At 45.4% G+C, this 25,342-nt stretch overlaps 1 protein-coding gene across 1 annotated transcript in view; it reads left to right on the top strand.

The window, feature by feature from the left end:
* LOC147751482 (cadherin-related family member 4-like) overlaps positions 1 to 25,342 on the top strand; it is an 866,423-nt gene that overhangs the window by 591,929 nt on the left and 249,152 nt on the right. The window contains exon 17 of the mRNA XM_086938604.1: positions 6,133 to 6,278. Within this exon, the coding sequence (XP_086794730.1) occupies positions 6,133 to 6,278 (146 nt within the window). The remainder of the gene's footprint in view (positions 1 to 6,132; positions 6,279 to 25,342) is intronic.

The following is a 25,342-nucleotide window of genomic DNA, read 5'->3' on the forward strand; positions in this document are numbered from 1 at the left end:
ACTGAGCCAATTTATATTTATGGATTTTAGCACTGTATCCTTCTCTTAGTGACTTTTTAATGGAAGATTGTAGTTTTAACAATTCCATCCTTAGTAGTTCAATATTTGGTGTTTTTAGAGTGGCAGCTTCAGCTAATTGTTGTTCGACCAGCAAGATATTAGAAGTGATTGACTTGGTTTCTCTGCACCTTTCAGCATTTTTCATAAAGATATACTGCTGGGCAAAGCCCCTGATGCTGCACTTACAGGCATCCCAGACTGCACTTATCGAAGCCGTGTCGGTATTAAACTCTATATACTCCTTGATATGTTCTTTTAGAAGTAAGACAAAGTGTGAGTCGCTAAACAGATACCTAGGAAATGTAAAAAGTCATGCAGCTGGACTTTGCTCAGTAATTTTAAGTTCCATTAATATTGGATTGTGATCAGAAGTCACTTTCGGGCATAACTCTATTGTACAGTTTTCTATTGTATGATCTGAAGCCCATACCATATCGATTCGAGAACAAGATTGATGGGGCGCAGAATAATAAGTAAAACCAGCTACGTTAGGGTGTTTTGAGCGCCATACATCTTTCAAATTGTGAATTCTACCCAAATCACTGATTGCAGCCCTAACCTTACGCATCCTCTTTGCACTGCCTAAACCAGTAGTATCCATTCTATTATCCATAGCGCAATTAAAATCTACCATTACCAAAACTTCCCCCTCCCACTCCAATAACTCGATATTTAGCTGCTCAAACAATCCCGGATCATCAATATTAGGCCCGTATACCAGACACAAAACAAATTTCTTAGTTTTGAGTTGAATTTGCGCAATCACCCATCTTCCCCTTAGATCAGAAGCTTCGAAAAAATTAAAGCAAAACTATTTTTGTTTAGCACACGCAGGTCTCCATGAACGAAATCAGCCCCCAGCTCAGCAGCATTCCAAACTGCCCGGTAGCGAGTCCGGCCCTGCTATCAATAGGGATTCTGAAATGTTTGTTTGAACAAGTAATTCGTAAATAATTCTTGCAGATGTGTATGAGCTGTATTTACAAAGGATTTTTGCTCTTGCAAACCACACGATTTGCAAAATCCCTTTCTCCGATGTATTCATTAATTTTTCTATTTGGAAGTTAAATATGATCTACTAGTAATTCTAGCATTAAAGTCCTACAAATCATAGCCAGGATTGGAATTGGAATTCCAGTATCAAATTAGGTACAGGATACAGAACTGTAATTCATCCCACTCCCAGATGGAAATAAACACTACAACAGAAACTATTCACTGACGCCAAGACGTAGTTAATTTAATCACCAATTAGTGTTTACAATGAGAGGAGAGAAGGACTGTCTCCTAATTAAATCCCAATCTCAGTGATATAGCTAACCCTCTTCTTTCATAGCTCCTATTTAATTGTATTAATTAAAAGAGTAAACCATATATTTTACTAAATCTAAATCATCACATAGCCAAGTTGTCTTGCGCTTTTCACATTGTATTTCTGCGATGTTAGTCTCCATTATGAAAGACAAACATTCTTCAGAAAATCTCACTGTTCTGCTTAGGAACTCTTTCCATGCATAAGAAGCAATGCTCAATTATCATCATCATGAATGTCGTTTTTAGCATATTTCTATATAGTTAGTATTCTTGGTGGGCCCTGATACTCTAAGCATGGAAGCAGATTTTCTTATTTCTTCAACTAGAGTATAGCCGTTCATAGGATGAGCTTCTGACTTTTTAGAATTAGAAACAAGGTCCATCTCTTTGGTTTCTATACACGTGTTTGTTCTCTTAGTTAATTGAGTGGATATTACATCCTGTGTCAGCTTTTGAGTAGATCGACCAGTGCCACTGCACCGGGCTACAAGCTCTGATTACATCATTTTTGCTTTGATTGAAATATGCCCCTTTGTCCCTCTTACATCTTTTTGACATTGATAATCTTGGAACTAAAAGTCGGGCAATGGTGCTTACTTGGTTGCTCTTGGCTTCTGAATTGACAGACTCTACAAGAGAGATCAAGATTGGAGACAGCAACTTATCAAAAGGGTCCTGGGGATGTCCTTGAGAGTCAGATCACTCAAATATCCTGTATGTCTATGAAAGGAGCATTAAAATTAATCTCTTTGTTCCGCTGTCAGAGATAAGTCCTCGTGACAGCTTTTGTCGAGGTACGAGGGCCAAAGTGTTTTGGTCCAGCCCCTTGTTTTCTTCCACAACACCCAATCGTTGTACCTTCACTGTATGGGGATCAGTTGCACTGCACCCATCGACCACATGCTCCCGTGCTCTGTTGTATAACAATTTGCTCAGTTCACAGTGCATTGTACACTGTGTCACTGCTCCTTTTGTTGCTATGATTATCACACACCCAAAGCCTTCACACAACATTTCTGAGGTCTTTTTCATTTAGACTTTGTCCCTGCAAAGTCACAGATAAGCTGTTTCTAATGAATAAAGCATTTGGATGTCTTGGGATGAAGCTCTCAAAAGGGTTGGGTGATAAAATAAAGAATGTAAGGAAAATGTACATGTAGCTGCACAGAAAAAACATAGTAATACTAGTGTAAAATCCATATCCCCAATAGAATCTTCATTTTCATTGAGTAAAAAAGCGTATTTTATTCAGAACTATTCTCTTGTCTTATTGTGGTACTGGTACTTTTTGATCCAATTTATCACTTCATTGAACTGCTTTGCTTGTTTTAAACTTTCTAAAGGTGCCATTCTCCAAGTAGTGACTTCATATTTTGAGAAACCAGCACACAGGGTTAGTTGCTGGCTATAAAGCGTGATGGCAGTAGCTTTTAAGGAGTTCGGATTAGCACTCCTTCTAAATCCTTAGGTATGCAGAGAAATTGAACCTTAGTAGTTCAGGCTATTTGGCAGTTCCACTGGAGTTTCAGTTTGCGCCACTTCACTGTCACAGCTTTTAGTCAGTCATGCGCAATGTTCTGTGAGGCATCAACAAACTCTCCCACGGCTTTCAATAAATCATGCATTTTGTTTTCACAACCTTCCATCAGTCATGCCTAATGTAATCACAACCTTTAGTCAGACATGTGCTTTTTTGGTAACGAAAAAAATAAATAAAACAAATTTTGTTGCCTACGCTGAATCACATTTGGCGATGCAGCGCGGGCAACGAAATTCGTTTTATTCATTTTTTTCGTTACTTAACTGTAATGGTCCATATTCCGCATTTTAAAACCCCCACCCTGCCCCTCCCCCGCCTGACATCACTGCCCCGGTATAACACCCTGCACGGGCCGGGCCTGAAGTGACCAATAATTTTTCCTACACTTAAGTGTTGAAACTTAGCCTACAAAGACCAAGGTCACAAAAGAACCCCTTTGGACAAGTACATACTTTGCACAACATTCATACATACACTGCCTCTCAGCCGTGGAATCGCTATGGACACCAGGGATGCACAAAAAAGAAGAAATCTAAAAAAATCTGGAAAGTCTCAGCCTAGAGCTCATCCTAAGGAATTGATGATAGAGAGTACATATTGGCAATACCTCTAAAGATTTGCATTTTGGATTGGTATTCTGGAGACCGTGTGTGCCCAGAAGAGACAGATTTGTCTTTGATTCAGACTTTTTATTAAAATTTTCCTGAAGAAGGAGTTGGCCAAGAATTAGCGCCCACCGAAACGTGTCGATGCTTTTAAGAGGAAAACCGTGGTAAATCTGTGGTGACAAATGTTTCAAATTACACCATTTTCACAAATCAACTATAGCTGCTACAATTGATCCGTATATGATTCACTGGTTTTCCTTTTTAATAGGAATTAGTTCTTCCTTTTATGTTCCTAATTTTTTCTGTATAATTTTTTCTGTATATTCATGTATTTTATGTGTAGATATATGTGTGTTTTTAACAGAGACTACACCATTTGACAAACTTCATGGTCCAAAAAAACGTAATTTGTCTTTAAGTTGATAACTGGAGGAGTTATCTATTTGATATGTACTGTGAATTGTAGAATGTATTTTTAACTATTAATACATTTGTGTAATTTTCAAGACTTTCTAGATTTTTTTTTAGATTTCTTCTTTTTTTGCTGCATCCCTGGTGTCCATAGCTATTCCACGGCTGAGAGGCAGTGTATGTACGAATGTTGTGCAAAGTGTGTACTTGTCCAAAGGGGTTCTTTTGTGACCTTGGTCATTGTGGTACACCTCCCTTTGGATGGTGGGTCCCTCTCTCTCATTCTGAGAAACTTAGCCTACTACAAGTCAAGTCAAAAATGCAATTCTTTCCATTGTTTTAGTTTCAATGTTAGCGATCTCATTAAAATGTGGGTTTTTCTTTAGAGAACCTTTATGTGCAATATTCAGGTTTGTCTTCAAAGAGCTGAAAACATATTTCAGAAGCGGACAGCAATACTTTTCAGTGTTGCAGGGACATCCAGTTGAATAGTCCGTGACTCTGACTGAATCCACTGAACTTTGAGGCTGATACACTTTTATGGAAACCTGTCTTATGACCTAGGAGTGTTATACCAATCTATCATGTGGTGGAATCAACTCATATTTAGTGAAAAGAAAATATTTGACCAGAATTTTGGGAATTTGGAAATGCTTAAACTCACCAACATATTTAAATCAATTAAAAAATTATTATAATGAACACTTTATGGAAGAGAACACAGGACAAAAGTCCAAAAAGAAAGAATATGGAGAACAAGAGCCCACATGCAGCTGGTAGTACTGAAAGAAGTGTCCTGATGGGTGTTGGCCCTACAAAGGTTGGGAATGGAGTGGAGTCTTACAGAGGTAGCCCAACCTTGTTTTCCTCGTATTAATATAGTACTGAAGTTTCTGGGTTGTATACTGTAAATTGTTGACCACCCACTCCACATTTGAATTCCGCCTGAAATTCAAAAAGTAGGTAATGTCATAATTTATGCATGAGTATGACCCTCTTTGATCTTCTAATGCTTTCATTTTTGTTTTTTTCAATATTAAAGACCTCTTATGGTGGTAATGACATGCTTCTGGAGGCAATGGCATGCTTCATTCCTTGAATTGCATAGAATAGGACCAAAGTGTGAGCTACAGTCCATTCAAACCCAATCAGGTTATTCCATCCAAATCAAGAGACAGAAATGATTTGAGAAATGTTAAATGGTACAGTTAAAAATGGCGATTGCAATTCACAGACTGCATCCAGTCTCCAGCCTTAAGTGGAAATGCATCCGGTGGTGGCGATCAGGTTCTGCAGAGTCTAGTAGATATTATTGTCTGTAGTCACCATACTAATAAACAGAAGTCTCAAATCCAGCCAACAGATCCCAAAGTGGCTAGAGACACAACGTGATGATGTGCTGTGATAATATTGCTTCTTTGAGCAAACTGCATGACACTGACAGGGGTGAATGTCAGGAAAGAACTCTCACACCAAAACCCGGCTATGCTGGCAGGAATGAATTTAGTACCCTGGTGAATCAAACCCAAAACCACAGAGAGACCAAGCAGCAGCACCAACAGTGCAGGGCTACAACAGATTGTGGTGGTCAATATGATTATTGAGCTTTAGTATAAGTGCAATCTTCATATTTTTTCATAATAATGAAAGATTAAGTACAGAAAAAAGTGGTTGGAATGTTGGTTTGGTAATTATAAAAATAGTCACCAGCATGCTACAGTACAGATGCCTGCATTCATCGTGGTGAATCTTCATGCATGTGTTTATACAGCAGCAATCTTAGAATGCGTTAAATAATAGCTTACATGTGCTCACATGCATGTGTATGTTTCATTACGCATGAGCATGTGTTCATCATAATGCATATCAAAGACACAAGGGACAGTGCAAAAGATGATTGCCAAAGTCAATAGGTCAGAGAGCTCCTTCATACAGCGTTGGAAATGCTGGTTTACATTTAAATGTGCCCTATTGGTCTACTGCAAAGGAGAGTTGTTACTTACTAACCTCCAGAGCAGGTCAATGATTTCACAGTAACAAATATAATTCATTAATCATCTAAAGGTTCTGACCATTTTGATGTATTTTCATACAAGCAGACACAAATCATGAGATGAAATCACTGGGAAAACACACAGAGAAGCTATTGTGGCCATTTAACTATTAAAAACTCATACCACACTTTCTTGAATATTGTAGGTAACCTTGTGGTATTAAACGCCTTAGACAGAGAGACTCAAGCACGGTACACTGCAAGCATTCAAGCAACAGATCTCAACAACGATATTGAGCCTGATCCATTGAAGCAGCTGAAAAACATTGCTTTGATCACAGTCAACATTGAGGTAAATATCACTTGTGAACAAATAAGTCATGACATGCATTATGCATTTACTCCACTGGTCACTAGGTCAAAATGTTTACAAAGTAAATGAATGTGAAATTTCATATGACAGAGTGCACAATGTAAATAAGCAAGATGATAGAGTAGGATATTACAGTACGACAAGTGGGAAAGATTCATTTAAGGAAAAATGATGGATCATTACCACAAATAGAGAGTTTTTTTCATGTGATGTCATGGTTTGTTTGAAGCATTATGAGACGAAGATATGACGCAACTAATTTTGTCCCTGAATGTTTGTCGCAATCTTCACCGCATTCAACAATTTTGTAACTGACATGCTTCTAGCAGTTTGAATTGTTTTACTACAGTGTTATATTGAGTTTCGAGGCGTTTCTTTACCTTTGGTAATTTGAGCCCCTAAGTTAAACCCTCTTAAGGGGGTAGTTGGCACATTTCACCTATTTTATTCAGTAGCTACGGATATGAGTCCCTCTTTTCTCGGGAAATCGAGAAGGTTACTCAACATTCCATCTCTGCAGTCCTTGGCAGCCTGTAGTGCCATTGACTCCTTATGTTCAGTAACTACATGGATCCTTCCCAGGTTGAGCACTAGAGTTACAACAGCTGTGCCTTGAGAATGGTGTGCTTAGACAAAACTTTGTGTCACAGTCTACAGACATCCTACTGGTTTCTTGCCATTCATACCTCTTCTGATCCAGTAAAACTAAGATAATGTTTCGATTCTCCAATGGTGCATTTTGCTTTCGACTTTCCATAGTTTAATTAAGTTAAGGCTATGATAGGTTACCTGATTAGGTCTCTTTCCAGTATCAGAATGGGCCTGAGTAACTCCTTTAATAAGCAACAACTGTCAATGTTCTGGTGGAAAACATGGCGGCCGTCGGCTAGAGCGGTCCGCACGCTCTGAGCAGCTTTTTGAGACCCTGCGCTGCTGGTAACAAGAGTATGCCGTAGGTCGCAGTCTTCTGGACTACCTTGACTTTTGGTCCTTATTTTTCACTGAAAACGGGGGTTGTGCGACTGTGATTTCCCTAGACTGAACCTCGATGTATTCAGTGGATGTGCCTGCCTGCTGTGCCTCCTCTCCCCGCCTCCGCCTACCTGCCGTGCTGGAGGCAAGCAGCCGTGGAGCTTAGGCGCGGCCGCTACTCGTGGGCTCCTCGGCGCAATTGCTGCTGGTGGCGGGAGTGGAGGAGGGCCAAGAACGAAGGGCACTGTCCTGCCAGGATCTCTTTCTTCTCCCGCTGCTGTAACATCGGTGCAGGCTGCCCCTGGAGCGGACAGTGAAGCAGCTGACTCGGACGACTCCGAGGATTCCTTTGCTCCTAGAAGTAAGGTGACTGGGCGGGTCAAGGGTGGATTAAATACGGGCGGCAAGGGCAAAGATCTGTTCGTAAGGGATACAAGGAGTAAAACTAGGAAGCGAGGCAAAGGGTACAGGTCGGAGGATAAAAAACTTCAGGTCCCAGGGTGCACCACAGGGCTGGTTCAAAGTGCAGGTCAGGAGCACGAATTAAAGTTAAGCGAGGATAAGGGCGCAGTCACAAAGGAGGAAAGTAAAGGTAAAGGCACAAAGCAAAGAAAGAAAAAAAATAAAGACTGGAAGATTTCTGGTGGCATAACACCATCTTTGCGTTCCTTTTTCAAAGTCCTCCCCCAAGTACTAGATATTTCACAAGGTATGGCAACCTCCAGGGGAGAGGGCCTGCAGGCGGACTTGTCTATCCCTGTCTCTGTTTCTGTCTCCACTTCTAGCGTGTCTTCTGAACCGGTAGCGCCCTTAGCTCCTTTAGATACCTCCATTCCCATTCCCACAGTTAATCCTTCACCTGTTGTTTTACCTGATGTACCAGCTGGCCTAATGGCGTTCTCAGAGCTTACTAATGTGGGGGATGCACTTACCTTACAAGATGAGCAGGCAGATGAATGGGGACAAGTGGTAAAATCATTAGGAAAGGAGACAATGGGTAGATGGTGCGGAACGGAGTCAAGATGATCTGGGAGTAGGCAATACACTTGAGGCTCTGGTCAGATCAATAACTGCAATGAGGGAGGAGATCAAATGTAATTTCGCAGTCTCTAAGGCCAATCAAAATGATATAAGAGCATCCTGCGAGGTGCTCGAACAAAAGGTAGACGGCCTGTGTGAAAGGACTGAGATATTGGAAAGCTTCGTGGTTCTTCTGACATCGAACTTAGAGACTGCCAGATCTAAAATACACTGTAGAACAGTGAAGGTATTGGATCCAACGTCTGCCCAGCCTGGATCTCAACAACAGGAAAAACAGAACAAGGTGGCTGGACAGGAAGATTTAGCAAAACAACTTAATGCCACGTAGTCAATATATACCACGTGAACAACGGGCAAGAATCCCAAAGCAAATTTATTTTTCTTTTTTAACTCAAGTTTTTAAAGATTTAGGGACACGAGCACAAACAAAACAACTGTTACGACAGTGGTTTCACGGAAACAGTATCTACAAATGTACAATTTTTACAAATTTACAGCATTAGCAAGCATGAATCAAACAACACAGTTAGGCAAGACACACCAAAACAGTACAAAATTCAGTGACCAATGTGAATTGTGATACAGTGCAAAAACTTCAGGATTTAAAGCAAATATGAGACCAGTCCATCGGACTATGGGACCATGGGACAGGCGGAGGTGGTGGAATAAAGAGCCTGCCTGTCAACCAATCCTGTGGTTCAATGTTTATAACCGGGTTGCTCTACTAGGATCCAAAATGTTTGGAAAAGTTCTATCCTAGGGGCACCCCTGGTGTTTGCCACAGGGTGGAAGTGTCGACGCGTTTCGAACCGGCTTGATTACAGGTTCTCTTCAGGACAGGGACTGGGGGTCGTGATTCTGCACAGTGGCAAAAGAAAGGCCGTGTAGTCGGTAACTCTCAACAGGGCACAATTTCTGTGCTTCACCCAGGGATAAGGCTGGGGGTGTGGTGCCCGCAGTGCGGCGCACGGACTGGGTAGGCGACGGCTCACATTATGCGGCGTCTGTCTTAATGGCTGCAGAGACGTCCACGCCAGAGAGCGGTTAATTGCTTCTGCTGGGACTTGGAAAATGAATCACTCCTGCGTTTTCGACAGCGGGATCTAGAATACAAAGACTGCAAAGAGACCGGGAGAGATGCGGGAGCGGATCGAAGTATTGGAAAATTATTCCAGACGGAATAACATTCGACTTCTGAAGATCCTGGAAGAAAAGAAATCTCAAAAGCTTCATAACTAAGTTATTAAAGGATTCCCATAACCTCGAGGGAACGACCGAGGACCTAGATAAGGACATCCAGCGAATACATCGGGATCCCTTCCGCCTGAACCCAGCAAGAAACAAACCTAGAAAGGTTTTAATAAACTTCCTGACACACTCACTCAAAGATAAGATCTTGAACCTCGCACTGAAAGCCAGAACACTACAGGGCCCGGACTTCTCTTTTGAGGTACGGTCCGATTTATCCAAAACCACTCTGGATAGACAGTGGGAGTTGGGGCAGGGCATGGACAAGTTTAGATCATTAGGCGCCACAGTCCAGATGATATTTCCGGCATTCTTGCGCATTATGTACAATAATAAAATGCACAACATTCGTTCCCCAATGGATGCTGATGAACTATTAGAGACCATTAGAGATCATGCCCGGGCCGAGAGTGGAAGTTAACTCAGGTCCAGTTGGAGTACCACAGCTATTTCTATGTGTAAGATCTCCTAACTTTCGAAATAACCAAATGAAAATCACTAAGTCTAAAAGGGTATAAGGGTTATGTAAGGATCAAGATTGAAATAATCAAATTTAAAAATAAAAAAAAGGAAATAATAAATAAATCAAAGGTTTAAAGAAAAAAAAAAAAATATATATATATATATATATAAATCACTAAGTGGTGTAGCAAAGATTTAAACCCCCCCCCCTCCCCCAAAATACATAAATAAACGATTGAGGAGGGGGGAAAATAGAAGAAAAGAATTGGGGAAAAAATAGTAGGGAAAGAAAAAAAGAAATGTTTTTTTTTTTGCACTACACTGTAATGGTATTCCTGGGATATACCCTAAGATTTTCCTCTGCATTCATTTTGGCAGGTAACTGTAGCTTGTTCCTTTTGAATATAGCAGTAGTGCGGGGTCGAGGTGCAAGGCTGTTGGTGGGCGTAAATCTAGCTAGACATCAGGCCAGAGCAAGTAGGGGTGGGTTTTCCAGGGGAGGGGAGGGGAGGGTGACTAAAAACAGTAAAAATTCTTCATGAGTCTGCCTTTTGTTGTATCTTAGCTTGTCCTTCTTTGACACTTGTCCAACACCAGAATCCTAAAATGTTAAGACTAATTAAGTGGAGAAGTGTGGCTCACTGGTTAGAGGATGCAGACCCTGATGCAGAGATCAGACCCGGGACCAGGGTTCAATTCCCGACGTGGCTGGGTCTTGAGCTCAAAATGTCCACGGACTCAGTAATTCTCGCCTCAGTGCCTACTCGAATCATGGGTTCACACTCTGCAACTCTGGGCAATAGCTTGCATAATCTCCACTATGGCCCCACTGCAATGGGATGCCTGGTCTTCACCTTGGGGATGCCGAGTAGGGGTTATCTCGCAGGGAAAGCCAGGACGGGTTCCCAAAGCAAGCGCTAAGAGACCTGTTGGTGACTTGGCGCTATATAAATCGAAATTAACATAACATAACTGGGATCTCGCCAGTGGGAGCTAAAAACTTCGAAGGAGCAATGGCTAGGCGCAACACCATGACCTCCGTTCAATATATGTCCTGAAACGTCAATGGTCTTCGTGAGAGAAGTAGGTGGGGATCGTATCTTAAAAAACTTGAGAGACTCCCCCGTGCAGCTTATAGTCCTCCAGGAGTCTCATCTTCTTAAAGCAGAGGCCACTGCTATACTTAAAAAACAGAGATGGATTGACAAATTCTGTTGCACAGACCATAATGCTAACATCAGGGGGGTATTAATTATTTTTAAAAAATCCGTAATAGCCCAAATTCTGGATCACAAAGAAGACCACACAGGGAGATGGTTGATACTGAGAGTCTCACTGGACGGTCAGATTTGTATCCTAACTCAGATGACCCATCGCAATCTCCGGCGATCTGGATGGGGGATTTTAATACTGTGCTTAATCCTAGACTAGACAAATCGGTTAACTCTGGAGCCTGTAGCTCTGCTAAGTCTAGGCAAACCCTCATTTCGAATATGACCCAGCTTAGCTTGGCAGACTTATGGAGGGAAAGAGAAGGTAACAAAATGGGGGTGTCCTTCCGGAACAGCCGTTTCAAGCATAAATCTAGAATCGATTATGCCATTTTTAGCTATTGTTTGAAGGACACTCTGATAGTAATAGATTATCTCCCCACTCATCTGTCGGACCATTCTGCTTTGGTATTCACTCTTAGATCTGACAGTAAGATTAATTTTCCATCTTGGTCGTTTGACCGGACACTCTTGCTTGAGGACGAAGAAGTTAACTTTTTGGTAGCAGAGACAATCTCATTTTTTAAATTAAATATTGAATCCTCAGCCCTAGATATAGTCTGGGAGGCATTCAAGTCCTTTTTAAGAGGTCGTATCACTAGTAGAGCCTCCTATCGGTGGAAAAAATACAGGGAAACGACAGCCAGCTTGGAGCAGGAAATGAAACTAATAGAGTTGAAAATCGACTCGTCCCTAGGACCATCAGAGGAGCAGACGAAACTGGCTGAGTTAAAACTACAATTGGAAAACATCCTGCAAGAGAGGGTAAATAAAAGGTGGGAGGCAAGCAAGATTTCCCAGTTTAAATTTGGGGAAGCTGCAGGTAGGGTATTAGCATGGAAAATAAAGTCCGACCAAGCCCTGAAATACATTAGAGAAATTAGGGTAGACGGGTAGGCTACGTTAAGATCTTCTAATTTGGAGATCGGTCATGCCTTTTTTGAATTTTTTGAGGCGATGTACAGGGAAGATCTTCCCAATGACCAGGAGGCAAGGGATAGATGGTTGGAGGGAATTACACTTCCACCCTCTCTACAGTACAGAGTAATAGCCTAGAGATAGAAATAACGGAGGTCGAGGTGAGGAAAGCAATTGGCCAAATAAGAAAGGGAAAAGTTTTCAGGCCCAGATGGTCTTCCGGGAGAGATTTATAGAACATCGGAGGATGCTATCGTCCCAGTGTTGACGGCCCTTTTCAATGGCATTCTAAGAGAAGGAGATTCACCGCCAAAATAATGGGGTGAGGCCACAATTGTTCTTATCCCTAAACCAGGGATACCTCTCTCGGAATGTGGGTCTTATCGACCAATATCGTTGCTGAACAGTGACTTTAAAATCTTCACTACTATCATTTCAGCAAGATTGGGCAGTGTAATTGGCACCATAGCCAACCAAGACAAGAAAGGTTTTATAAAAGGGCGACAATTATCAGACCTAACATACGACTTGGTCGGGGCAATAGACATCGCCTCGGCATTTTCCCTTCCACTGGCCACCCTCACCTTACAAGCAACAAAGGCCTTTGATAGGGTTAATTGGCCCTATCTGAATGATGTACTAAAAAAGTTTAACTTTGGGGAGGGCTTCTGTAGAACCATCGCCCAACTGTATGGGACTCCTTCGGCTAGGCTGCTAATTAATGGGGTCTTGACAGAAGCCTTTAAGATTACTAGAGGTACGAGGCAGGGCTGCCCGCTTTCTCCCCTCCTTTTCAACTTGTATATCGAACCGTTCGCGCAGGTCTTGCGGGTGGAGGCCAATATTCCATCTTTCAAGTTTGGGGAGTGGGAAAGGCGGGTGGCACTCTATGCTGACGACATTTTGGTTTTTACGTCTGACCCGGTACTGTTATTTCCCGTTGTCATCCAGAGGGCAGAGCAGTTTTGGCATATCTCGGGGTTCAACATCAACTCAAGTAAAACCGAAATTATGTCATGGAACATACCTGATGTACGGGTGGGTGTAAATATCTCCACCTCTATGCGGTACCTCGGGATAGGAATCACTCAAGAAATGGGTAGTATTGGAAAAACCAACCTGGATCGATTATTTAATGAGAGTAAAAGGCTTTTGAAATCTTGGACTCACCTGCCACTTTCTATAACGGGTAGGGTGAATCTGGTAAAAATGTGCATCCTCCCCAAGTTTACATTTATTTTCAATGCCATTCCCCTGGCGTTTGATGCCAAAATGATAGATAAGTGCCAGCGAGAAATCAACTCCTTTATCTGGAATTATAAATCTACCAGACTCGCTTGGAAAAAGTTGAGGAGGAGGAGAGAAAAGGGAGGTCAAGGTTCTGAGGCCCGTACTCGATGTCATACACCTAATCTGCTGAAAGCAAAGGTGAGCTGCAGAAAACCCGCGAACCCGACCCGATACCACCTTGACCAACGACATTGGGCCCTATCAACAACGTAGGGCACGAAACCACAACTATCTCGACAGGAACTGGGGACACTACGCCCGTCAATTGAACTACCTTGGCGACCTAGCAGGGTATCACTAGGAACACTTGCAGCCAAGGGATCGGAGGGGTGACGGGAGTGCCAGCTGATAGACCTTCCTGACAGCGAACGGGGGTGTAAATAGGACTGCACCACCTAGACGGACCGACCACGACACAATGTCCAACGCTAATCGCAGGGGGGGTCGACAGATTAATGGCTACTCCAAACAAGAACACTGAGGAAGCCCCTATCACGAAGTTGTTTCTGGAAACCGTCTTCAACACGCTACGTGATGACTTCCAGACTTTAAAGCAGGAACTGGTGAGTGAGCAGAGGGAACTGCACCGGGACCTAGATGGATTGGGGGAAAGAGTGATGGCGGTGGAAGATTCTAACCATGCACGCTGTGAAGATCTGGTGCACCTTCAACAAGAAGTCCTCCGTCTTTGGGAGCAGCAGGTGGACCTCCAAGCTCACACGGAGGACCTGGAAAACCGCTCTCGGCAGAACAACATACGGAATAGAGGGGTACCATCGAAGGCAGAGGGAAGTAGCGTCACGGTGTATCTCCAAGACCTATTCCGAGAGATCCTTAATGAACCTGCTGACTTTCCTATCCGCATCGACCGGGGGCGCACCGAGTGGGATTGCCCTGCCGTGCTCCTGCCCCTCCTCCGGACATCTTAGCGTTCCTCCCGGACTTTCCCTTGACAGAAAGAATACTAAGGGAAGCACGTCAAGCACAACCCCTTCGCTTCCGAGACTGCCCTGTTGAACTTTTCCAGGACCTCTCAGCTATAACGCTTCAGAAGCGCAAGGATTTCAAATCAGTCACCACGTTTGTGAGGGAAAAAGGGGTGCCCTAACTCCTGGGGCCACCCGTTCCGCCTGATCTTGAAATGGGAGGGAACCCTGCATCAGCTCCGCTCGCTTCAGGATACCTGTGCCCTACTGGGCCTTGAGCTGCCAGATGACGCATCAGAGGGAGACTCTACCCCGGGTCCTCCCAAGCTAATTGGACGCAACCCTCTAGAGATGGTTGGCAACAGGTACGGAGACCCCGCATACCTAAAACTCACCTCCGCCCGGACCCAGGGACGACCGCCAAAGAACATGCCACAGCCATCGAAGAAGTAGTTAAAGACACCGCTACAAGGTCCTGAACCTTTTTCAGCCAGGAAGCCATACTTGATGCATTTTTTCAAAGTGTGGGGGGGGGGAGGGGGGCCATATGGGTCGCCACTGCCACAGTCTCTTTTACCTTCTAAACCTACAGGCCTGAACTGACTTTGGATAGGCCTGGGACTATGACTTTTGTTTGGGAACCACAGGTTGGGGTTAGGGTGGGAGAGGGAGGGAGGTGTTGTTGGGCCGGGGGGGTAGGGGCTGTTCTGGGTAGGCGGGAGGGGGGACAGGGGATCACCTGAGAAGTTGTCAGGGACCGGGGTGGGGAGCAGTATCGCGGGGGACAGGGGTGAGAGTGAGGGAGGGGACCAGTATGCCAAGGGACATCAACATATCTCATGTGCTGATCATTGCTTACTATACGCAATAACGGGTTGTGTTGCCACGCTTTGTCAAATTTGTGTTACTCCATGATGACTGATACACTTAAGGTATTGTCTCTCAATGTAAAAGGCCTCAACAATCCGATAAAAAGAAGGGTTGTCATTTCATACCTAGAGCACTCAGGGGCAGACGTCTACTTATTGCAGGAGACTCACCTCTTACCTAAAGACTGGCACAGGATGCACTCCCGGGCCTTCCCTCAGCAATTTTTTCTTCACTTCCAACTAAAAAAGCAGGGGTGGCCATTCTCGTGTCCCGGCGTTTCCGGGGCCGGGTGGGGTCAAGGTAGGAGAAATTAAAGGACGCCTCCTAGCCTATACCTTCCTCGTAGGGAATGGAACAATGACGATCGGCTCCATCTATGCTCCAAATACAGGCCAGGAACCTTTTTTGAAAAATGCTCTCTCAGAAGCATTACAGCCACCTAACTCTCAGCTGCTCATTGGGGGAGCCTCAACTTAGTCATGGACATGAACAAAGACAGATCTGGGCACCGTTATGGGGAGATGGGAGCGCTATCTGAAGTGGGCGGGTCGTGGCTGCGGGAGAGGGGTCTACTGGATCTCTGGAGGGCGGTACACCCCAACACGGCACACTTCACCTTCTACTCACATGTGCACCGCACATACGCGTGTTTAGATCACTTCTTAGGTTCCTCAGAATTAATCACACGCGTCACTGATGTTTCCATTGTCCGGGCGGCCCTCTCTGACCACGACGCGGTAGAACTGATGCTCAACATGCTCAAAACCTTGCGCACCCCGGGTTCGTGGCGGCTTTTGCAGAGACCGGCTGTTACTAAAACAAATCCATAAATGCATCTCGGATTCCCTCGCCACTAAGGATAACTCCACAACTTCGGTATCGGCCCTTTGGGGAGCCCTGAAAGCTGTAGTCAGGGGGGAATTGATCGCAATTGCAGCTGCAGATGCCAAAATCCGCAAAGAAAAGAGAGACAACCTCACAGCACAGGTAGCTGAATTAGAAAGGGTTCACAGCCGCACCTGCGCTCCGAGAATCTGGCGACAGCTGAAGGCCGCTAGGGCCCAACTGGCCAGCCTTGACACTGACAGAGCGGAATTCGCCGCCCTCTGACTCCGCCATACATATTATGTAGGAGGCAACCACACCGGGCGCCTTCTAGCCAGTGCCCTAAAAGCCAAGACTCAACTCTCAAAAATCACCACCCTCCTGGACGACTCCGGAGCGGCCCTTACCGAAGAGACACAGGTTGCAGACGCCTTTCGCTCGTTTTACGCTTCCCAATACAGCGAGGATAAAGTATCGCCTACCAACATAGACGCATATTTGCAGTCAGCGGAAGTCACACCGCTGTCTCAAACGAACGCGGAGGCCTTAAATGCTCCTATCCGCCTGGACGAAGTCCTGGCCGCTATCTCCCGCCTGCGCCCGCTTAAATCGCCGGGACCTGATGGCTTTTCCTCAGGCTTTCATAAACTCTTTGGCCAGATGCTAGCACCGGTACTCACAAGATTATTTAATTCGTTCGAGGGCCCGAGCTCCATACCCCCGAATATGCTTGCGGCAGAGATAGTAGTGCTGCCTAAGCTGGGCAAAAGCCCAACACATTGCTCTGCGTTACGCCCCATCTCGTTACTTAATTTAGATTCGAAACTGTTCACCGGGTTACTAGCGGCCCGTCTGGGCCCTTGCCTACCAGGAATAATTGAATCGGATCAATCGGGCTTTGTCCCGAACCGCCAATGCAGCGATAATACTAAAAGGCTACTGCATCTAGTGGATAAGACTCTCTTCCAAAACTCAGACTCGGCGCTGTTGGCTATCGACGCAGAGAAAGCGTTCGACTGAGTCGACTGGACCTACTTGCAGAAGGTCCTACAGCGTTAACAGTTAGGCTATCGCTTTCAAGCCTGGATCGCAAGCTGCTACAACCACCCTCAAGCTCGGGTCCGGCTAGGAGGCCTTAAATCGGACCCCTTTGAGATACAGCGAGGCACACGTCAGGGGTGCCCGCTTTCGCCCCTCCTATTCGCCTTATACGTGGAGCCACTTGCGCAGAAACTCAGAGACAACCCTCGCATCTGCGGTATCACCTTCGGCCATGAACCTCACGTGGTGGGCTTTATGCCGACGATATCATCGCTGCTCTCGACCGACCATCCCACTCTATACCTGCTTTCCTGGAGGAACTGGAGAGCTTTGGAACAGTGTCTGGCTTCAAAATCAACCGGGGGAAATCCTTGATTTTGCCTCTGGGTAGCAATGCCCACCTTCGCACTCTGGCGCCTGACTTTGGCTGCGATTTACAAACATCCGCACAGCTCCCATACTTGGGAATTACTCTCACCTTCTCCACGGACTCGACAGTGACCCTTAACTATAAAACGCTCGCCTCTCAGATTCGAGTTGATCTTGCACGTTGGTCGAAACAACCCCTCTCCTTGCTGGGCCGCACAGCGGCAGTGAAGATGTCAGCCTTACCTAAGATTTTGTATGTCTTCCAGACTCTCCCGGCCCTGCCACCGCCTGGCGCACTTCCTGACCTGCAAACCGCTTTCCATCAGTTCATTTGGGAAAAGAAACGCGCACGGCTGCATAAACAAGTGGCGCACAGAGGCGTAGACGAAGGTGGTCTCGGAATCCCCAACCTCTTGCAATATTTTCAAGCCTCACAACTCCGCTACTTGGTGGAATGGTATGGGCCAGAGTCCGAGAAGAGGTGGCTATTTCAGGATAGAGCAATGGCCCAGACGTCACTATGGAAGATCCCATTCCTTGCTCGCCAACACCGACCACGATATCTTCTTCGATCCCCCATCACGCGCACCATTATGAGGACTTGGGACATGGTGGTGGTCAAGAGAGGCCTAACAACTTTCCCCTCCCCACTCACTCCGATCCTAGACAATCCGGAATTCCCACCGAGCACTGACCCTCGTGCCTTTCCACAATGGCGTGGTACGGAGTGCCATTCTGCCGGCCATTTCTTTGACTTAGAGGGCTTTCTCCCCCTCACCGATATTGTACAAGACTATGGAGTGACCGAGCCTCACATGTTCCAGTACTTCCAACTCCGCCACTGGCTTTTGAGCCCGGAATGCGCTCCCCTAGTTAGTCAGCGATTGACGCCATTCGAGAAGTGGCTGGTAACAAAAGATTCGGATCGGCACCTTATCTCAGACCTTTACAAGATGCTATCGCCCGCGGCCGGGCCAGGCAAGACAGCGGGACAGAAACGCTGGGAAACGGAACTCGGCAGGGCATTGTCACCCAAGGAATGGGGGTTTGTATACTACAGAGCTGCACACACCACTCGTAATACGAATGCCAGAGAAGCGGCGGTGAAATTGGCCATATACTGGCACCTTACCCCGGTCAGACTCAATCAAAGCAATCCACTTCGAAGTGCGTTGTGTTGGAGGGGCTGCGGTGAAAGGGGCACTTTGACCCATCTCCTGTGGGACTGCCGCGCACTTCAGGAATACTGGAAGGCGGTTCTAGATGATATCGATTCCACCTTTGAAACTGAAATTCCACGCTTCCCTGCATACACAATCTTGGGACTACCCAACGCGCTTACATTTCCTCTGAGGTCCCCTCGCGGTAAACAGATGGGCATTGCCATGCAAGCAGCGTCACAACATATCCTATCACTCGGGGGATCAACCACCACACCCACTCACACTGGATGGCTGCATAAACTATGGTTCACGTTGGGCATGGAACGTATTCATGCCACGCTTACACACACTGCAGACTCATTTCAGAAGGTTTGGCAGCCGCTTTTGTCCCTCATGTCCAAAGAATTTCACGAAATCACTTGTCCAAAATATCTTCGCATTCTACGGCTTACAGGACCACCACAAGATCCTCCATAAACTCGAATGCCCTGAAGCATACAGCTCTGAACATGTCATAACAGAGGTCCAGACAAACGGCATACTGGTTGGGGTGGGGGGAGGGAGGGGATGTTGGGAAGGGGGTGGGGGGTTTGGTTCTTCTTCTTGTTCTGGTCAGTTGACTTTATTGCATGGCACCTTAATCATAGCATAGGCATTGCATATCTGTGTTGGCATATTTTTCTTGCTTACTTGATGACCTTTAGAGAAGACGTGCCTGTCTGTCTTGCTCGCTATATATGCCTGCTGCATACCTACTGTTTTGTATTGCCTATTTTCGCTCTCAAAACCAATAAAACAAATTTGAAATTAAAAAGCTCAGAAAACATTATTTTAGGGAGTCCTGAAGCAATTAAGGTTGAAATGATTCAATCACAGTATCCTACTTCTTTTCTGAACTTTTTGAGTTAGCACTATTGATTTGACACAGATTACAAGAGGGATGAAGGAAAAGAGAAAGGACCCCGGGACATTATTCTAAGTTTTTTGGAGGTCATTTGTCAGTCAATATAAGAATTCAGTGATTAAAGTCTTATGAAGAACCTATGAAAGTTTTAGCCAAGAGTGGGTCTTTTGTAGAGTGCAAGAAAGAGCATTGGTTAAAGGGTGGGTTTGCTTCTATATTATGATGATGTTGAACCTATGAAGCAGTAAGCCGCTAAATGACATGTTAATTATCCTGGGAGATTTCAAACCTCTATACAGAAGGAGAAAGGAGTACACTGGCTTTCCTGAAAAAATGTCATATGGCTAATGCTAATAATTCTCTTACCAACCGTTGTGAGCACAGAAGAAGGAAATACCATTAACCTATCTACATTGTTTTATATTGGTGAATGCAGAATGTTTACTTGTCACTTTTGGTCCATAAAAGAATATCCATACAGCACGTAAAAAAGACCCATTTAGCTTACCCAATCCAACTGAGGAGACAGTTCCATTGGCTGAATCGTGCTCCCAGTAAGCTTTAGTTCCTATCTACTTGATTTTCTAGAGGTGCGGTTTTGCAATACTGGGTTGCACCATAGATACTTGATTCCATAGAAAGGAGGTCCAAGCAGAAAGCCGCACCCGTTCATAAACCCTTAAGAGGTGTTGGGTGTGCCACAATTCCTAATAGAGCCAAAGAAGAGTAGATTCAAAGTTCAAAACTAGCCTGTTGCTGAGTCTTGCTCTTCAGGGGAAAAAGTGGGAGAAAGCACTGCTGTTGCTTCTCAAGAGCTTCAAACATTGCAATAATAAAAGCTATGATAGAAAAGGTAGTTGAACATGCCTTATCAGGTAAGAAAGGTCCAGTAGCCAAACAACCAAGATGCAAACCCTGATGAGTAGCAAGACATCAGCAAAAACATCAAAGGGTGCATGTAGAAGGGGCGGACATGGAAGAAGTTCTTTAGCACATCAGCAAGAACCTAACCTTCCCTGAGGCCATACCACAAGAAGAAGAAGAATCATTTCAGTAATTCCAAAGAAAATGGCCTGAAAATTTCCCTCTTACTTATGGTGTTCAGAAACTCCTTGCAAGAGGAGTGAAAGAGGTTGAAGAACCAAACATTCCAAGCTATGTTCTTCCTTATGGTGTTCAGAAACTCCTTGCAAGAGGAGTGAAAGAGGTTGAAGAACCAAACATTCCAAGCTATGTTTCCTAACGCTAACGCGCAAGGTTTCAATATAAAATACCGACCAGAAGGAGGACTCAATGGATGGATTGTCCTCACAGAAGTCCATCATCTCAGTGGATTAATCACATTCTGATCCAGTAGATAAAAAGTTGAAGTGGCTAAGAAGCACGCTTATACAGCCTCAAATATTTCTGTGCACTTGAACACTGTTCCTGCAGTAAATGTGTTTATTTGTATCTCTATACATTTATCTTTGTTTATTCAAGCAACACAATGGTTTACTTTAGTTGCTGGTTAGTTTTGATCTAGGAAAAGAAGAGGACTCTTGACAAATAAATACAAAGTGCAAACCAGAGGAGTAGTATGCTATACAAACAAAATTAATTCTGCCTTCCCCATCATATTTCAAAGTTGCTCGTAGGTCTACAGAAATATATATCAAATAGCATAATACTGAGCCCAAATTGTATGTAAAGTACCAACTTTTATTTATTTTATACAAACAAAACAGTCTTTCCATTATTATATTTATTTTGATTGTCAAACTCATTTGTTAAATAAAAACATCAAAACGTATCTAATTCAATAATTGTATACAACAATATTGCCCACCCTCTGTCAGCTTATTGTCGCCTCGTAGCAGAAACAGGGGGTCAGACGAATGACCCTGGAGTCTTGAATTCAAGGAAAGCAGGTCCAATCTTTCTTTATGTTCTTCAGACAGCAGAGCAGTCCTTCTTCTGATTCTCTGAAGTCCAGGAGTGATCTAAGGATTGTTCTGGATTGTTCTGGGGTGCTAATATTATACACAGTTTTATCAGGGGTCAGGTGACAGTACGACATCAGCAGAAAGGCCTATTGGTTTTAGTCAGGCAAGACAACTTCTAAAGGATTTTTTAAAAATAAAAATGTAAAACTTGACCTTATGATTAAATTGTACTTTACATTACTATTAAAATGAGTCCTTGGATTTTTTTTTCTGGCTGTTCTCAAATTGAATTTAACATTTGTTAAGCATAATATTGTAAACCAATGCTAGCCTATGGAAGAGCCAAACTTGCCACAGTAAAAATGACTTCAGAGATTTCCCCCTGCCAAGACCAGAAAAACATTAAATATACATTTCCTACTTTTAAATACCATGCATCCTGCCCAATGGGAACATAAGGCCTACCTAAGAGGTGCTTTGTGAGTATTACAATGACAGGTTAAGGCTTGTTAAAGGGGTCATTTTGACATATCGAAGTGGCATAAAACTGCCTACCCAGCCCTAGAGACAGCTTTTATAGTGATAGTTTATCAGGTGGCACAATGAAAGATGAAGCCCACTGTAGTATTACATTTGTTAGACACTCTGTACTTGCAGTACCATATACTAGAGACTTACCAGTGAATTAAATGTGCCAATCAGGTGTATACCGAACCTCCCGCAAAGAAAGACCTCAACCACCTCCGATGCATCCTACTAAAAACCCGCTCCGCACGCAAGCACGCTGTTGAGCTCTGGGAGACCTGAATGAATGTCTCCTCCGCACCAGGCTTTGCCATAGCCATCCCAGGTGGCTACAAGATCACCCGCAGACACCGCACCAACGGAGTCAAAGGAGGAATAGCCATCGTCCACAAGAACAGCATCAGGGTCTCGACCAGCACCAATGACAATCTCAACACTGCTGAACACATGCACTGCCAGATCCACACAGACTCCAAAACTACCCTCAGAGGCACCCTTGCCTACAGACCCCCCAGGCCCCGATCCCAGTTCTGCTACTCCAATGCTGACTTCATCAGCATGAACGCCCTTACCTTCACCGACTACATCCCCCTCAGAGACTTGAACTTTCACCATAAGAACACCGACGAAAGCAACTCCATCACCCTGATCGACAACCTCGCCAACCTCAGACTGAGGCAGCTCGTCACAACGCCTACCCATTCTGCCGGCCACACGCTTGACCCCTTCTCCTCCTCAAGCTCCCCCGTCTCCTTCAGCCATACCACGGAACTCCTCTGGACTGACCACCGCTGCATCCACTTCACCTTCCAGAAACCCACCATACACTTCCGCACCCAACAGATTCCCCGCGCTGCTGGAGCAAAAGCACCGAAGACCAACTACACGCAAACCTCTCTCTCAGCCCACCCACCTACACCTCCAACATCGACGATGCCCGCAACCTCAGATGCTGGATCAACGACTGCGCCAACACCCTCGCCCCACTGAAGAAACCAACCCACAGAGACACCAGCAAGAGAACTACCTGGTTCACCTCAGAACTCCTAGCCTCCAAGCGAACCGCCTCCAAGCGAACCTGCCGGAAACTAGAGAAGAAACGGCACAATGAAAAGACACCGGATATCCTCGCAGCCCACAAAGACGCCATCCGCAAACACCATCACCTCATCAGGTCAGCCAAGATGACCTCCTTCAAAGACCGCCTCAACAACAATGCACATAAAAGCAAGGAGCTCTTCAACATTGTAAAGGAAATCTTCAACCCCAGCTCCAACACCAACAACATTCTGCCGTTGCTAGCCCTGTGTGACTCCTTCGCCACCTTCCTCCAACGCAAGATCGCTGACATCCACAACAGCTTCAACGCCCAGACAGCCCCAACAGACATCGACACTCCAGACTCTCCGCACACCATCGACCATGACCCCCTGCCAGCCTGGGCCAACGTGAACATCAATAACAACATCAAGACCATGAGCACAATCCACTCCGGCTCCTCGTCAGACCCACTTCCGCACCACATCTTCAAAGAAGCCAGCAGCTCCATCGCACCCCACCTGCACAGCGTCATCAATCTCTCCTTCGAGACCGCGACCTTCCCAGAAAACTGGAAACACGCTGAGATCAACGCCCTACTCAAAAAACCCAAGGCGGCTCTGAGAGACATCAAGAACTTCTAGCCCTTCTCCCTGGTTCGGTTCCTAGCCAAGGTCATCGAGAAGATCGTCAACAGATAGCTAACCCGATACCTAGAAGAAAACAGCATCCTGGACCCATCCCAGTCAGGGTTCCGCAGCAACCATAGAACCGAGACTGCCCTCATCGCCGCCACCGACGACATCAAGACCCTGCTGGACAGCGGTGAGACCGCGGCACCTCATCCTCCTGGACCTCTCCGCCGCCTTCGACACTGTCTGCAACCACACACTATGCGCACACCTCCACGACGCAGGGATCCGAAACAAGGCCCTGGAATGGACCACCTCCTTCCTCTCCCTCAGAACCAAGAGCGTCTGCCTCTCCCCATTTCGATCCGAAGCCTCCAAGAACATCTGCGGCATACCCAAGGGATCATCCTTCAGCCTGACATTGTTCAACATCTACATGACCCCATTAACACAAGTCGCCCCAACAGCACAACCTCAACATAATCTACTACCTCAACGACACTCAACTGGTCCTCTCCTTCACCAAGGACCCCCTCATCGCCAAATCCAACCTCCATGCAGGAATGAAGGCCTTTGCCGACTGGATGAAGATCAGCCAACTGAAGCTGAACCCGGACAAGATGGAGGTCCTCATCCTCGGCTCCAACCATTCATCCTGGGACGACTCCTGGTGGCCTATGGCACTGGGAGCAGCCTCGACACCCACCGACCACGCACGCAACCTGGGAGTCATCCTCGACTCAACACTCTCCAGGACCAAGCAAGTCAACGCAGTCTCCTCCTCCTACTTCAACACCCTCCTCATGCTCCGCAAGATCTACAGGTGGATCCTGATAGATACAAGAAGAATAGTCACCCAGGCCCTCGTTAGTAGCAGACTCGACTATGGACACTTCGTTCACGCGGGGGCCCCGGCAAAGCTCAACAAACGACTGCAACACATTGAAAACGCCTCTGCACACCTGATCCTTGACGTACCACGCCACATCACCCCCCCCCCACCTGAGAAACCCGCACTGGCTCCCCTTCAACAAGAGGATTTCCTTCAAGCTCCTCATTCAGGCACACAAGGCACTCCACAAGACCGGCCCAGCCTACCTCAACAGACGACTCTTCTTCTACATCCCCAACCGCCTGCTCTGCTCCACCGACCACGCCCTCACCACCATCCCTCGCATCGGAAGAACAACCACCAGCAGAAGATCCTTCTCCCACCTCGCTGCCAAGACCTGGAACACCCTCCCACTGAGCCTACAGTAGACCCAAGACCTGCTGACCTTCAGGAGGCTACTCAAGACCTGGCTGTTCGACCAGTAGCACCCCTCTTTTTCCCCCAGCACCTTCAGACCCTCATGAGTAGGTTGTGCACTCTAAAAATTCTTGATTGATTGATTGACAGTGTCTCACAACACAAAATGCATATCTTTTATTTTGGTCACACCACTTGGATTGCAAATACCTTCACCTACATCTAACTGTAAGTTTTTGGGGTCGTGGTCATACAGTGGGGGCATTGGGCAACACCCTGTGCTCCCATTGGACCACATATCAGTTTGATATATTATTGAATGCATACATTTTGGAGGGATGTTAACTGCAGGGTGGTGTAACACTTTGAAAATC

This window comes from Lissotriton vulgaris, chromosome 1_1 (genome assembly GCF_964263255.1).
Source record: "Lissotriton vulgaris chromosome 1_1, aLisVul1.2, whole genome shotgun sequence".
NCBI lineage: Eukaryota > Metazoa > Chordata > Amphibia > Caudata > Salamandridae > Lissotriton > Lissotriton vulgaris.